At 37.2% G+C, this 16,569-nt stretch overlaps 2 protein-coding genes across 2 annotated transcripts; one reads left to right on the top strand and one right to left on the bottom strand.

The window, feature by feature from the left end:
* Positions 1-4,130: 4,130 nt before the first annotated feature.
* ccdc86 (coiled-coil domain containing 86) lies at positions 4,131-6,835 on the bottom strand. Its single transcript, XM_065295257.2, has 4 exons — positions 6,229-6,835; positions 5,756-5,885; positions 4,677-4,751; positions 4,131-4,565 (listed from the first exon to the last, which is right to left on the bottom strand). Exons 1-4 carry the CDS (start codon positions 6,729-6,731, stop codon positions 4,431-4,433), a joined length of 843 nt encoding a protein of 280 aa, XP_065151329.2. The 5' UTR covers positions 6,732-6,835; the 3' UTR covers positions 4,131-4,430.
* A 751-nt stretch (positions 6,836-7,586) lies between these two features.
* glb1 (galactosidase, beta 1) lies at positions 7,587-16,551 on the top strand. The gene is made up of 16 exons (XM_065295222.2): positions 7,587-7,701; positions 8,285-8,454; positions 8,676-8,826; positions 8,905-8,965; positions 9,083-9,177; positions 10,178-10,358; positions 10,439-10,497; positions 10,816-10,937; positions 11,030-11,070; positions 12,394-12,506; positions 12,585-12,659; positions 12,760-12,849; positions 12,961-13,074; positions 13,276-13,407; positions 13,518-13,781; positions 15,732-16,551. Exons 1-16 carry the CDS (start codon positions 7,645-7,647, stop codon positions 15,984-15,986), a joined length of 1,980 nt encoding a protein of 659 aa, XP_065151294.2. The 5' UTR covers positions 7,587-7,644; the 3' UTR covers positions 15,987-16,551.
* Positions 16,552-16,569: the final 18 nt, after the last annotated feature.

Genomic DNA, 16,569 nt, shown 5'->3' with positions numbered 1-16,569 from the left:
CATTTTGAAAGGCCTTGTTTATTTTTAGGCTACTTCATATACTGTATGTCTAATTATGATGTAGGTCCCCTTTTGCTCTACACACATATTACTCCTGATATCTGCAAAACGTAAAACCATAAAGGGGATGTGAAAACTATACTGTAAAAGTAAAACATATAAAAGTACAGAAATTATTTCTTTAAGGTTTTCCCTTACTTGAAATACAGTAGATTACTGTAAGAAACAAACCCTCATCTTCCCACCAAACACAGCACTTCAAAGAAAGAAACCAGAGCTCAGCACCATAGGCAAACTAACCAAAGTTGGTCACGGAAGATTGAGATCGATGACAGAACACACCTGTAAAAAATTCCCTCGGATTCACCACACCTTTATAGTTCAAAACAAATGTGTTTCCTGCTTCATAGTTTCATTATTGTTTTCATGTATATTTAAATTTGTTTGTATCTTATAAAACAGAGGATTAAACATATACAAGTGATAGTGTTTATTCAGATGAATTGAGACACTGTTTAACAGTCATTTAAGTGTCTGAATTTATGCTGAACTCTTAATTTTTAAACGTTTATTGATCAGTGTATGCCATATTTCATATATAAAATGAGAAATATCATTCTATATTCATGGTGAGAACAGGTTCTATATACACAGGTTTATACACAAGTTAACCCATGCTTTCTCCAGTTTACATAACCTGCATGTTTTTGGACTGAGAGGAAACCAGAGCATCTGGAGTAAATCCACGCTTTCCCAGGATGAACATGCAAACAAAGGACCCAGTCGGGCTCAAACACTGAACCACTGTCCTGCGGCCTGCCCCTGTTTGTTTCAAACAATTAAATTTAGTCCACTGACACTGCAGTTGTGCTGTCTGATGAGATGTACAAGATGCTGAGAATTGCAAAATTCACAAATCTGATTCTCCACATAAAAGAATGATGACATTTAAAATGTGCTATAGCTAGCTTTAACATATTTAACCTTTCCACTAAAAAACAAAATATCTGAATATTGAGGCATAAAATGTCCAGAACTTTAATATTGTACAAAATAGACCACTGTAAAAAGTTGTTTCAAAATATGACCCTGCCGTGCAATCCAAGCTATAAAGTCTCATAATCTAATGATGAGATTAGTTTGACCTTCAATCTTTGACATACGTGATTAAAGATATTACACACTGTAAAAAATTCTTACATTTATTTGTTTAATCAACTCAGATTTACAACTCATTCAACTTACTATTATTTAACTATACCCTCTTAGAAAGGATGTGTTAATTTTTAAGCTTTTAACACATTATGTGTAATTTTAACACATTATGTGTCAATTTCTGTTGATTTTGTTTTAAAATAAAACACAAGTTGTGTTAAAAGTAACACAAAATGTGTTGATTCAATAATAACACAGAGATGGGTGGATTCTGGGACAATGCATTGTGTCACAGTGTCCCAGAATTAACACTAATGTGTTGTTTTTATCACATTCATTCTAAGAGTGTGTATGAAAAAATGGTTTCACACAAATTAGGACCATTTTAAAAAGTATAATGTCCCAGTGACAACTTTTAGTGAAAGAGAAACTGTCAAACTGCTTATTGTTGCAGTAACCAAATATCTCCTTATCGGCAAACACATGACTTAAAAGAAACCAGCTCAGTGCCATAGCCAAACAATATTGATGACATAACACAACTGTAAAACACCCCTGGGAATCACCGAACTTTTGTGACTCAAAAACAAATTCATGTTTGTATTTTGTTTCATAATCATTTTAGAAAAATATAGTATAGTTTACAACAATATTGTATTGTGTTAATTTATTTCAACAAGTTTATAATATTTGGTTATATTACAGCGATCCACGTGTCCAAAGATCAATCAAGTGATACATAGTGGTAATTCAGGTGAATTGGGAGACTTTTTACAGTAATTTGAATGTCAAATAATATTCATAGTAAGTTTGCATGAATTTATCCTAAATTTCAGCTTTTGAAAGTGTCTGCTATATTTCATATATTAAATAATATGTAATCATGTAATTTTGTTTTATGACCTCACTCTAAATTCTGCTGGGTCATTTTGAACCCAATCCTGGGTAAATATTGGACAGAACACATGTTGGGTTATAAATAAACCTATTCTGGGTTAACCTAAGCTTGTTAACCACGAGTTGAAACAACCCAGCAATGCATTGAAACAACACAGCATTGATTTATTTATGAACTCAACATGTCCAATATTTACCCAGGGTTGGGTTAAAAATAACCCAGCAGAATTTAGAGTGATGTTTTCCTAAACATATAATGACATTGAATAATTTGAATAAACATGAAATATATATGTGCATGTGTGATGATAAGTGGGTTTTCGGTGCATAATTCTGGTAAAGTTTGATTTTATGTGAAGATTTCATCATTATTGATGTGAATGTGGTCATTAAATGCTGTTTGTTCAAAAGAAATATATTCAGATTAGCACTAAATTTGTGAAATGCAATCACTTGTATCTGTTTGTTTTTAATTGTACATAACATGTTGATGCGTTTAAAACAGAGAACAGACTGTAAATTTAACTTAAACAGATGGTAAATTTATTGAACCTATACAGTTACAGTTTGTGTACAAATATTCTGACATACATCTTTAAGTTATTTAAAGCAAGAAAGACAAATTACATTAGCATATATTTCCTTTCATATTTGTTTTGCTTTCATTATTGTAAAGTGAAACTAAAAGTGACTTAGTGTGTTTTCCAACACCACCAGTGTAACGGTAACAGAAGTAAAACCTTAACATTATGAAATCAACTTTAAGTGAGAGAAAAAAAAAAGAGAACATTATTGAACAATTATGCATTTAATCATTAATGGAAATAAGAAAACAACAATCAAAGAAAAAAACTTTGACAGCTTCTGCATCTTTTTATCCTCCGGGGCATCTATAGAAGATGACGAATGTGGCTCCATGTTTCACCTGTAGCTCAGCTAGGGTCTGATTTTCCCCCACGGGTTTCCCGTTGTAGACGAGATTCAGGGTTTCTGCTGAGCCTTGTTTCATCTTCACGTACTCCTGCTTCAGTTTCCCTATGGTGTCTATGCTGTTCAGCTTCAAAGGAACGCTGGTGCCTTTGGAACCATCAAAGACAATCACATGTATGGGCCCAGATACTGAAGACTGTGGCTCATTGACCTTGAGGCCGGCATGAATGGTGTTTCTAAGCTCCGAATGGTAGGGAACAGGCAGAACGTCCTTAGGATCTCCTTTAACACACTGCCTGGGTCCATTCCAAAACAAGCATGCATCTAATTGCTAAAGACATTGAAGATATAATGAGGTAGGAAATAAGTAAAACCACATATAATCTTTAATTTATTTTACAATTTGTGTGCTTTAAAACATAAAGCCTATTTTAAGCCATTTAAAAAATTTTAAGATAAATGATTGTCTGGCAATGAAATTTATAAATATATAAAATGTAAAACATTAGTAGCTGAATTTTACCTGTGCCAAGACCTGTGCCATTGTGCATTCGTTGCAGAGCTCTGAAACTGCGCTGTATTGTGCTTACTTTATAGGCCTATGTGAAATAAGAAAATCCCCTGACTTCCCTACAAGCTCCACCTTCTCTCCACGTGACTTTAGACAGTGGTGGAAACTTTTTGAAAAACATACACTCAAAAGCTGTATAAAAAGATAATACTTTCTCAAAGTTTTGGTCAAATGCAAAACTATAGCAATTATACTTGATAACATTTAGTTACAATGCCACATTTAAAAGTGAAAATGCTTTTAAAATGGACATGAATTGACAGGCAGTGTTAAGTGTCATTATTAAATTGAAATAATGCACAAAGTAGTATCTACAATCTTCCCAATGTCCTAATACAAGATGCCATAATTCACTGAACTGAAACCTCACAAATGCTACCGTAAACTACGTTTTAAAAACAACTTGAGTAAGACTGAAAGTAAAAGTTAAAACATCTGGACCAGGTCAATATTGCCATATATGACCAAAATTACCACAATGGAAAGCCCCGTGGTTTTTGCACCTAGAAAAACTATTCTTCCATAAACAAAACCAAAACAATGAGCATGCAGGGACCAGGAAGAAACCAAACTTGAATTACACATACATAAAATATTTATTTTGGAGGAAATTTAACATCATTTACATAAACTTCACACAAGGAAGTAATGTGCCTGATGCTTATGCAAATCAAGACAGCATATCTGCTTTACAAATGTTACTTTAGACACCCAAAAGGGTAACTTCACTACATCTTTGTTTCAAAATGATATACGAAGTAGTGTGCTTAAGAGTCTCTGCCAGAGAGAGGATATCAGCATGTCTTCATAAAGCCATGCGTTCACAGCAAGGTCTATACCAATAACAAGTTTAATCTCTCATCTCTGCACATAAACCTTAGCTGCTCTTTGTTTTCCCCGAGCCTTTCTTGACACTAGGGGGCGTCTTCTGCAGCGCTGAGAGCGTGTCTCTTTTCTCAATCTTCCTCAGCTGTTTCTTCTTCATTCTCTTGATCTTTGCAGTGTTCTTAATCTGAAAGTAAAAAATAAATTATTAAAGAATGACATATAGAAACAAAGACAAATATAATGTGAACGTAAATGCTGTAACAAATGCATTTTTAAAGACGTGTCCTGTATTTACCACTTGCACAATCTCTGCTTTCCTCTCGTTTTCTGCTCGTCTTTTCAGAGTTTCTGCTCTCCGCTTCTTCTTGTCCTGCAAAAACACAAAATTTAGCTGTGATTCTGAAGTTCCCTTGATCTTCAACTAAAGAGCACACAAGAGAAAGACAGCAAAGTCAAATTATGAATATTTATTTAAATAAAATAGTTTGGTTTAACAAAGAGCCAGACAGCAATAAACTCAGGGCATATCCGCACCAGAGCTGCCAAATTCGGACTGGATCAACCCCAGAGTCTACAGTATTGCTATCAAGGCAGTCCCTTTTTATAGAAAATGTAGCCATTTAAACTGTTCTGCTGCTTTTAAACTGTGGAAAATGTATTGTTTTGATCATGCAAGCCTATATGCTATTTATTTTACAACACTGATATTGCAAACCTTCTATACAAACAAGGTACTGTGTATAATGGCCGTTTCACACGGTACGCGGCAAAATCGCCGTGCGGCTTCAGCTTTTCTCTTGTATTTGAAGCGTTTTGTGCAGCATTTAGTGCAAATATGTTTATCTTCAACGGCGCCTGTCATGAAGTACCATATCCGGAGAAGGAATAGGATTTTGGGTGCACGAGCAAGGCGTGTGGACCAACTCCGCTTCACCTCTGTAACCGCCCCCGTTTTGCCGCTTTCCGCACGTCTCCTATTGAAAAAGAACTAAACACTCGCGGTTGCCGCGTACCGTGTGAAACGGCCTTAATCCTCCACTTAGTCTTATTCCCCATTTTAATTTCTCCATTAATACAAACCTGTGCATGTCATTCAAATATACAATGCTAGATTAATCTGAATAATCTTAAACATATTGGCAGGTAAAAATGATATCATCAGTCCTACAATCTCAAATAAAAGGTGCAAGAAGGTACAAATGTTTTAACTGGGGTGGTACCTTTCCAAAAAGTATACTTATGTAGTTAAAAGGGGCATAGTGGTCCCCTCAAAGGTACATAACTTTAACAAAATGGCACACATTAGGACCTTTTTAAAAGGTACCGTCCCGGTTTTGTACCTTTATTTCTGAGAGTATAACTCCAGAAGCTCACCTCTTTTTCTCTGGTCTGTTCATCCTTCAGTTGCTGGTGGTATTGTTTTACCAGTTGCTTCTCCCTCTTGACCTCCATCTTTTTTTCCCATGAGGTACGCAGAGGTTTGTCCCTCAACAGAGCAGAGAACCTAGAAAACAAAGTTACACCTGAAACACTATATATAAACATGTTGCACATAATACACATAAATACGAATAATATAATTTTGCATCATAGAAATGAGTATGGATTATAATGGGAAATATAACGGTCTCTAGTCCGTTTTGTGAATGTTTTGGGTTCTAGTGATGGATGTTATCTGTCAGATGGGAACCAATACAACACCATTAAAAAGCCACTTATTGGAGAAAGACCCAATGGTTTAATGGTATTAGTAATGGAAACATTAGAATTTTGGTACCGTAAAGTTGTTGTTCTTTTAGAATAAATTTCAGCGATAAGACAGCACCTATCAAATATGGTGAAATCACCTTTGCTTGTTACGGTCTTTCCATATTCTTCCAGACTTGGGTTTCCCAAGTGGCATCATTTTAGCTTTCTTCTCACTGGATTCAGAATGAGTCCGTTTTTTGGCTTTTTTCTCGGGGTCAACTGAACCAGTGGACCCTGCCTCTGTGTTACCAACTATATTCTCCTTCTCACTGGTCTGATCAGACCCTTTCACATTCTCACTGTCCAACACTGGTGCCTCACAGACTTGATTTTCCTCCACTGTTGACGCAGTCATTGTGATACACGGGTCAGTTTTTGCATCTGATGTTACTCCATCATCAGGTCTGGATTCGCTCTCGGCTGGATCTTCTCTGATGACGGACTTTCTGGTCCTGCGGACGGGTGTTTTGGTCGCCGGAGCGGCGGATGCTAGCAGCGCCGCCGGCGGACGTATTTTACGGCCGCTCCTCGTGCGGCTGACCACGGGAGGATCCTCTGTTTCTGAATCTCCGCGTACCTCATTGTTTGCGGACGCAGACATACTTTGCGTCAAAAAATATATCAACAATAACAAAATACACGCATGTACACCAGCACACGTGTGTTCCTCATGTACTTCCGCAGACCAAAGAGGAAGAAGAATTGTTGTTGTAGTGGTTAGTGTTGAAGATCGCCACCTATCGGTTGGGATACACATAACAACCTTCATTTTAATTTGAACCTTTTTATTTTTATTTTTTTTAATAAATGAGATTCTTAGTGACATTTTGTATGGAATTGCTGATTTTATCAAATTAATATGTGTATCTTAATCCTATTTTAATATTAAAGTTACATACAATAATGTGGTTTTCATTATTGCGAAAGGAGGGATGACGCTTATTTGATAATAACATAATTTTCTATTAGCTAAATATCATTTAAAGTGATTTAAACATGAAATGAAGGTTTATTGAATTTTCTAAAAACTTGGTCCGGTTCTTAATCCGAAGTTTGCAGCCTCCGGATGTCGCATTTGTAGGCTGCATACGTCACCAAGACTGTCTTATTTCAGAATATTAACAATTACAAAGTTGACTATTTTTCTTAGTTAATCGTAAATTGTTGTAATATGCCAAGATTTGGGAATGTAATACTCAGTTAACTTAAATAAACCAGGCTTGATGACGTATGCAGCCTGCATATGCGACCTCCGGAAGCAAGAAATACGCCTTTGTTTGAGGATTTAGCACTCAATCTATGAACGATTGCTGGACCCTGGCTCTTGTTTTGTTACGTAATGATAAAAATGAAAAAATGTTATTGTTTCTAATTATTAAATTCAATGCGCAAATCAAGGACTAGAAACAAGTTATTATTAAGAAGTGTTTAATATCGCCCCCTAGCGGTTGGGAGACGTAACCGCCGCAATAAATGAGATTTGACTTCCGCACCGCGTCTGATTCAAAAGCACCATGGCTTCTGGTCTAGGACAGATGTTGTTTCTGCTTTTGACCCTTCCAACGATCACGGCAAGTATCTTTGTTTGTTTTTTTTAAAGCATCGTTTAAGCAGAATGCTGGTTACTAACGCATACAGTATCTGTTATGCTCTCTTCGTTACTGTACATCACGTCAAAACAAGGTCTTGCATACTCAGAAAATGTAATAAAGTGTTGTGCAATTCACAGTAATTTAAATGACGTTTTGGTATTAAAAAGTGGATCAAATAAAAATCTCACACCGTGACGTGTGTATTTACAGTTGTGACTCTTGCGTCTTATGACTGTCACGAGGACATCATCGCGCGTCAACCGTTTTGGATACATCAGTGGATCTCAAACTTATTTAAAGCCCCCTGCGATTTCAGAGTCACGTGACATTACAATTTGAGAGTAGTTATCCCAAAAATGATTGAATTGATTATTATTCTGTTTAAATATCTGTGGTGGTAGTGTCAGAAAAAATGCAATACGTTGAAAATAAAAAAGTGAAAATAAATGAAATCCATAATAAACTGACATAAATACAATTTTTTTTATTGTGCATCACCTATACCTTTAACTATTCAAAAAAGAAATTAGTATTTTCAAACCCTATCATCTTCCTCCTTTAGCTTTCCGCAAATCCCACTTTCACCGTGGATTACAATCACAACTGCTTCCTTAAAGATGGAGAGCCGTTCCGCTACATATCCGGCAGCATCCACTACAGCAGGATTCCCAAAGTCTACTGGAAGGACCGGCTGCTGAAGATGTACATGGCAGGATTGAATGCCATCCAGATGTAAGAACAACACTATTGTTTGGGTATCATGCAGTCATATTCAGGGTTCATATAGTCATGAAAAACCTAGAGCTGGAAAGTCTGTGAATAATATACTACTAATTATTCAAATGATGCATTTCTTCAACACAAACAAATGAAAAAAGCATTGTATATTAGTCAAAAGCTTGTTTTTTCCCCGAAATATTTCAATCAAAAGCATTATTTACATTATATGACAGATATGTGCCGTGGAACTTCCACGAGCCGATTCCTGGTCGTTACGACTTCAGCGGAGATCGGGATCTTGAACAATTCCTGCAGCTGTGTCAGGACATCGGCCTGCTGGTCATTATGAGACCGGGTCCATACATCTGTGCAGAGTGGGACATGGTGAGAGACGGTGCTTTGTATGGTATTTATACAGATTTAAAGAAGTGACCTCAGCTGACTCGATGGTTCTTGTTTTAGGGTGGCTTGCCTGCCTGGTTGTTGAAAAAGAAAGATATTGTCCTACGATCATCTGATCCAGGTAAAAATATGAGTTATTGAGTAACCAGAGACAAGGTGAATAAGACTGAGATGGATAAAGCAAATCGTACAGATTGTTACGTATGAAGGGTGGATTAAATTTGTTTCATTGGTCTAGATTACCTGTCAGCAGTGGATAAGTGGATGGGGACGTTGTTGCCAAAATTAAAGCGTTACTTGTACCAGAATGGAGGACCAATCATTACTGTGCAGGTTGGATAACTTTATATACATTACAGACATGCACAAACTTCACTTTTTTTATTTCAGTGCACAATATGTTTTATTCATTATGTTTTATTTGAGTAATCACACGGTTCCTTATTTATCTTGCAAAATTGTGAATTGCAACCAACGGTTAGTCCACAGCTCACTTATCCCTTTCGAAACTCATAGAGAAGCTACGGTAGCCGCCAAAGGACAAACATCTCATCGCCTAAGTCTGAGACAATATAAGGATGAAACGTGCTCCGTGTGAAGCAGTTTGTCCATTTAAGGCTACTGTAGAAACATGACAGTGACTTCCATTTAAGGGGACCCGCAGTCTATGTAGATAGAAGCGGCTCATTCTAAAGTAATAAAGCCAATACAATTTATTATATAAGGTCTTTATACACCACTGATAATATAGTTATGTAGATCATATTGCATTTCTGTCAAGAGATCCTTCTGAAAGTTACACAACGCACCTTTAAAGGGACACTCCACTTTTTTTGAAAATATGCTCATTTTCCTGCCCCCCTAGAATTAAACATTTGATTTTTAATGTTTTGGAATCCATTAAGCAAATACCATTAAGGTAGTACCACTTTAAGCATAGCTTAGCATCACGCTCCAAAATGATATTACGCACCAGCCGAAAATAGTTCCCTTAAAAACTTTCAATAGCAGGGGACTATTTTCAGCCATGTTACGGCAGCAATAAGACCTTATATAATAAATCCAAACTCTTTGGACATTTTTGAGCATGGTCTAATCAGATTTTATATTTAATGAATTATGCTAAGCTATGCTAAAATTGGTACTGCCAGACCCGGAGATCGGCTGAATTAATTCCAAAGCTGTAAAAATCAAATGTTTAACTCTAGGGGAGCTGAAAAATGAGCATATTTTCAAAAAATAGTGGAGTGTCCCTTTTAAGTACTAGTTTTGTACTTTGAACAGAAATGTATGTGATGATGGGAATTGCACCTTTTCTCTATTTTATACGCAGGTAGAGAATGAATATGGCAGTTACTTTACCTGTGATTATAACTACATGCGTCATCTGGCCAAGCTGTTTCGGTCTTATCTGGGGAACGATGTGGTGCTTTTTACCACTGATGGGGCAGGTGTGGGTTATCTGAAGTGTGGGTCCATTCAGAGCGTTTACGCCACTGTTGACTTTGGCCCAGGTCTGTGCATACAATTTCATACAATATTACTAAGCTTTACTCTAAACATTGGTAAACTTTTTAGTCGTATTTCTGAGCAGGTGCCAATGTAACCGCTGCCTTTGAGGCACAGAGACACGCAGAGCCACGCGGCCCTTTGGTACGGAGATAATTCAGTTGATCAAAAATACATAATGTGCTTACAGGATAGTTCACCCAAAAATAAAAATTCTGTCATAATTTACTCGCCCTCATGTTGTTTCAAACCTGTATGAATTTCTTTGTTCTGATGAACACACAGGAAGATATTTTAAGCAATGTTTGTAACCAAACCGTAAGTGTTAGTCAATGGTGCTTTCATGCTAACTACAGGTCTGTAACAACATACGGGGAAATGATAAGCGAATTTTCATTTTTGGGGGGGGTGAACTGTCCCCGTAACATAGAAAAAGTATTAATGAAGTGCATCTGGTTGCAGGTAAACTCAGAATTTTACACGGGCTGGTTGGACCATTGGGGTGCTAAACACTCAGTTGTGTCCACACGGGCTGTGGTCAGGACCCTTAATGAAATTCTGGAAATAGGAGCCAATGTCAACTTGTAATAATGCAAAGTTCTTCTTTTTTCTGTAAGAAATGCACAATACTGTCATATTTTAATTTGTGTAATTCATTGCGTTTGTTATTTTTAAGATACATGTTCATCGGTGGAACTAACTTTGGTTATTGGAATGGTAGGTTTGCATTCACATTATGCATTTGGCACATTTTGATCCGAATCCATTTATATTGACATGATCTTACTCAGTTAATATTAATGATATCAAGGTTATATTATTACAGAATTATCTTTACATTTATGTAGAAAACAAAATCACAAAAAATGATTTTAGCTTGGTAAGGTCACATTTTTATCAGCCAGGGTTTTTACCTATGACCTTCCCAGATAGCATGCAACTATTGAAACAATGTTAAAAATCGTTGATTTGTCAATGTTAATACCATTGAATCAATATCAAGTTTGCACCCTCCATTAATATTGAAAAAAATATTGAAATGTCAACAAATCACCATTATCGTGATCAGTGTTTGCTTAAGTTAGGCCCTTTACTCTTGTTTTTTAATGTTTAGTTTTCTTTGGCTGCTGAAGCAGTGTTTTAAAATACATCTTCTATTGCAAAGAAAACAAAGATCTAATGTTATCAAGTAGTTTAATTCATGTAGATATACCTAAGTTATGCAAAAAATGGATTTTACAGAACTAGTTGGAAACAGTGTCAGGTCTGTTATTTTGAGGATTACAAAAACACATTTAAAAAGTTAAATTTTTGAATCTATCTCTGACATAATGAATCAGTCTATGAATCTCATCAATGGTGACGATCAACAAAAGAAAGCTTCATGCTGCAATGCATGCTGGGTATCATTGTAATACTAAACTAATTTATAACTCCCAGCATGCATTGCAGTTGATCGTTTTATCTGAATTTGTTTGATGATTGTCACCATTGTTGAGATTTGTAGGATGAGTAATGATGTCTGAATGTGTCAGCAATTTTTCTGTTTGTCTTGTCACGGTGTATTTACAAACCAAAACAATTATAAATGTCAAAAATGGATCAACATAATCATGTAAAGCAGCTTAATTTGATATAATCTTGACTTCTTCACAAAAAGCAATCCGTTTCAACTTAACTTTGAAACACATCTTTCTTTTCCAATGCACATGTGTTTCTACATAAACACATACAAACACAAAAAAAAGAAAAGAAAGATTTAACTTAGTGAATAACAAGGACCCACTTAAAGCAAACACTGATCACAATAATGGTGATTTGTTGAAATCTCAATATTTTTTCAATGTTAATGGAGGATGCAAACCTGATATTGATTCAATGCAGTTAACATTGACAAATAAACTGTTTTTAACATTGTTTCAATGGTTTGCATGCTATCTGGGTTGGCATTGCCGAATCAAGCAGTGGCAGACGAGCACATTTTATAAAGCTAAAATTGAATGTGTCCTGATCCACGTTGTTTTTTTTATTGCATTAAAGGTGCCAACTCGCCCTATGCTCCTCAGCCAACCAGCTATGACTATGACGCTCCGCTAACAGAAGCCGGAGATCTCACGGAGAAGTACTTCGCTATAAGAGATGTCATCAAAATGGTACAAAATGATTGTATAGAAATCTTTTAGCAAAGCCCTGTAATGAGGCAAATTAATCGATTGTTGTCATTGAAACAGTACAGAAAGATACCAGAAGGCCTGGTGCCTCCATCAACACCTAAATTGGCATATGGACCAGTGCAAATGAGGAGGGTAAACCACAATTTTTGTTTAGTTTGTCCATGCAACACCTACTTTATCAACAGTATATTGATGTTTAATAAATGTGAATCTTTTCTATTTGATCTTGCAGTTGCAGGCGGTGTCAGAGTCTTTGGATGTGCTATCTTTCTCTGGTCCAGTCAAATCCGTTTACCCACTTACATTTATTGACATGAATCAGGTATGCAAGCGTTTCTACTGAATTGTTATTAACAAACTGCTTTAATTTATTATGATCATTGCTTTATGTTGTGTTTGTGTATTGATTATGGATATTTGATCATTTTGTCAGGCTTTTGGCTTCATGCTGTATCAGACCATGTTACCTGTGGACTGTTTGAAGCCCACCTCGCTGTCATCTCCTCTCAATGGGGTTCACGATCGGGCATATGTATCTATTGATGGGGTGAGCAGCACAATATTTAATATTTTAGCATTAAACCATAGGTGTGTTTGACTTCATGTGGCACTGAGCAGACCAATCAACGTATGACATTGTATAAATATATTAATCAGAGACTAAAACAAATAATAACATTTAAAACAGTCTAACATCTAACTTCTGTCTATTTGGCATCCTTTGATTTTAATTCATTGAATTGTTTAGATTGCTGCTGGTATTTTGGAAAGGAACAAGGTGATGGCAATCAATGTAACGGGAAAAGCCGGGAGTCGTGTGGATGTGCTGGTAGAGAACATGGGCAGAATCAACTACGGCCGAGAAATCAATGACTTCAAGGCAAGAGAATTTCTTTTTATTTTTGAATGAATATATATTAATGTTATTGATGTTATATGCACCTTTCCATTTGACTAATTTATTATTACAACCATCTCTCTGTCCTGTAGGGTCTGGTGTTTAACTTGACTCTTGGATCTGATGTACTGGCTAACTGGACCGTGTTTTCTCTGAGTATAGACGATGCAGTGAGCCAGGGTCTGCTTCCATCATTGAGCCAATCTTTCTCCAGCTCTTCTGCCCCATCCAGCTTCACCACGGCCCCTGCTCCAGCTCTCTCACCGCCAGCATTCTACACTGGCACCTTCAACATCCCTGATGGCATCCCAGACCTGCCGCAGGACACATACATTCAGTTTCCCAACTGGAGGAAGGTAAGACTCCTAACCGCCGCTGTTGGATATATTAAGATTGATTCACAAACGTTAAGTGATCAAAAGCCGAATCAAAACATAGAGGTATTAAACAGATAGGGTCATATATTTTTATTTTAACAATTTCTTTTGTTTCTCATGGTTGATTTATGAAACAATAGTCTTGGATTTTTCATGTTAAATTTATACCAATTCATGTTAATCCGTGCTAGCTTTGTGTTAATCCGTGCTAGCTTTGTGTTAATCCGTGCTAGCTTTGCGTTAATCCGTGCTAGCTTCGTGTAAATCCGTGCTAGCTTCGCGTTAAACCGTGCTAGCTTTGTGTTAAACCGCGTTAGCTTCGTGTTAAACCACGCTAGCTTCGTGCTAAACCCCGCTAGCTTCGTGCTAAACCCCGCTAGCTTCGTGCTAAACCCCGCTAGCTTCGTGCTAAACCCCGCTAGCTTCGTGCTAAACCCCGTTAGCTTCGTGCTAAACCCCGTTAGCTTCGTGCTAAACCCCGTTAGCTAGGGTGACCATACGTGCCATTCTTCCCGGACGCATCCCGTCCAGGATTTTGTGTTCGTCTTTCGGAAGTCGTATTTGTCGACCGCATACGTCATAGAGGATTCTTATTATTGTAACAGAAAAGCAACCGTTACATTTTAAGGTAAGAATGAAACTACGATTGTAAATCTTATGTTTTTAACTGAATGGCATATGCGGTCAACAAATATGACTTCCAGAAGACGCACCGAAATCCTGGACGGGATGCGTCCGGGAAGAATGGTACGTATGGTCACCCTACGTTAGCTTCGTGCTAAACCCCGTTAGCTTCGTGCTAAACCCCGTTAGCTTCGTGCTAAACCCCGTTAGCTTCGTGCTAAACCCCGTTAGCTTCGTGCTAAACCCCGTTAGATTCGTGCTAAACCCCGTTAGATTCGTGCTAAACCCCGTTAGATTCGTGCTAAACCCCGTTAGCTTCGTGCTTAACCCCGTTAGCTTCGTGCTTAACCCCGTTAGCTTCGTGCTAAACCCCGTTAGCTTCGTGCTAAACCGCGCTAGCTTTATGGAAAACCATGTTAGCTTCATGTTAAACCTTGTTAGCTTTATAATAAACCACAGTAGCTTCATGTTAAAGGGTCAAGCATCATGTTAACTTTGTTAGATCCATGGAAAATGGTGTTAGCTTCATGTTAAACCATGCAAGCATCATGTAAACCGTGTTAGACGCACCGAAATCCTGGACGGGATGCGTCCGGGAAGAATGGTACGTATGGTCACCCTACGTTAGCTTCGTGCTAAACCCCGTTAGCTTCGTGCTAAACCCCGTTAGCTTCGTGCTAAACCCCGTTAGCTTCGTGCTAAACCCCGTTAGCTTCGTGCTAAACCCCGTTAGCTTCGTGCTAAACCCCGTTAGCTTCGTGCTAAACCCCGTTAGCTTCGTGCTTAACCCCGTTAGCTTCGTGCTAAACCCCGTTAGCTTCGTGCTAAACCGCGCTAGCTTTATGGAAAACCATGTTAGCTTCATGTTAAACCTTGTTAGCTTTATAATAAACCACAGTAGCTTCATGTTAAAGGGTCAAGCATCATGTTAACTTTGTTAGATCCATGGAAAATGGTGTTAGCTTCATGTTAAATCATGCAAGCATCATGTAAACCGTGTTAGTTGCATGGAAAATTGTTCTAGCTTCATGCTAAACCATGTTAGTTTCATGCTAAATTGTGTAAGCTTTATAATAAATTGCGCTAGCTTCATGTTAAACTGCAGATGCAAACTAGCTTTATAGCTAACTGTGGCATAACACTTGTGGTATGCTTTGTCCTTGTTATATAATTAAATAAATAATAAAAAAGTAAATACATCATGCTAGCTAGCTTCATGTTAAACTGTGCTAGCTTTATGTTAATTAATAAAATCATACATGATATGCAATAATATTTTCATTCTCGATGACTTTTCTCCATCAGGGTCAGGTGTGGATTAACGGTTTTAATGTCGGCCGCTACTGGCCGTCCCGTGGGCCACAGGTGACCCTGTTTGTTCCGGCCCACCTGCTCAGCACCTCCGTCCAAAACAACATAACTGTACTGGAGTTAGAGGCAGCACCCTGTTCACCAGGACCCTGTACAGTGGAGTTTACTGACACTCCCATCATAAATGCCACAGTGAAGTCAGCAGACCAATACATAAGACGACCGTTCAACAAACAAGATCTCCTATGAGTTTCCCAAACACATATCTAACAATAACTCCTGTTTTTACACATTTTAAGAAATCGAAAGATTGCCACAAAGAGCTACAGATGAAATGGAAGTAATCAACGCTGGAATATACTGTATGTTAACTGTGAATGTACAGTAATATAACACTTAGTCTCAAGTTATATCTAGTCATTTGCTTGGGTCATTATGTAATTCGATTCTGTTCTTTGCACTTTTATTTGTATTTTTAATCGCAGGGAAAGTGTTATTAGTGTATTTTATCAAGTGCCTTTATTCAGAATAAGTGACTTGGTTGAACAGCAGGGCTGTTTTATTTGCACAGGTTGACTAATGCACTGTAATATCACAGTGATGTTTTAGATTTATTGTACTTTAAAAGCCATCCAGGAATCCAATGTTATATGTAAATAAATCAGTTGCTGTTTTTTTTTAGGATTAATTTGATTTTTAGTGCTTTATTTCCAAGTTTTCTTGCTTTTATCTCACTCAATGCGGAATGTTGTCAGTAAATTCAGTTTAATTCAACATTATTTCCAGACGCAAGGTCCATTAGTAAAAAAATAAATAAATAAAGACAGTACAA

This window comes from Paramisgurnus dabryanus, chromosome 4 (assembly GCF_030506205.2).
Source record: "Paramisgurnus dabryanus chromosome 4, PD_genome_1.1, whole genome shotgun sequence".
NCBI lineage: Eukaryota > Metazoa > Chordata > Actinopteri > Cypriniformes > Cobitidae > Paramisgurnus > Paramisgurnus dabryanus.
The sequence above is the reverse complement of the archived record's forward strand: the minus strand, read 5'-3'. Positions and strand labels throughout refer to the sequence as shown.

Excerpts from the sequence above, each read along its gene's own strand:
- glb1 (XM_065295222.2), top strand. The coding sequence starts at position 7,645 with ATGGCTTCTGGTCTAGGACAGATGTTGTTTCTGCTTTTGACCCTTCCA. Across the intron at positions 12,507-12,584 it reads TAAGAGATGTCATCAAAATG|TACAGAAAGATACCAGAAGG; the intron begins GTACAAAATGAT and ends TCATTGAAACAG. Across the intron at positions 13,408-13,517 it reads GAGAAATCAATGACTTCAAG|GGTCTGGTGTTTAACTTGAC; the intron begins GCAAGAGAATTT and ends TCTGTCCTGTAG.
- ccdc86 (XM_065295257.2), bottom strand. The coding sequence starts at position 6,731 with ATGTCTGCGTCCGCAAACAATGAGGTACGCGGAGATTCAGAAACAGAG. Across the intron at positions 5,886-6,228 it reads AAAGACCGTAACAAGCAAAG|GTTCTCTGCTCTGTTGAGGG; the intron begins GTGATTTCACCA and ends TTTGTTTTCTAG. Across the intron at positions 4,752-5,755 it reads AACAGACCAGAGAAAAAGAG|GACAAGAAGAAGCGGAGAGC; the intron begins GTGAGCTTCTGG and ends GTGTTTTTGCAG.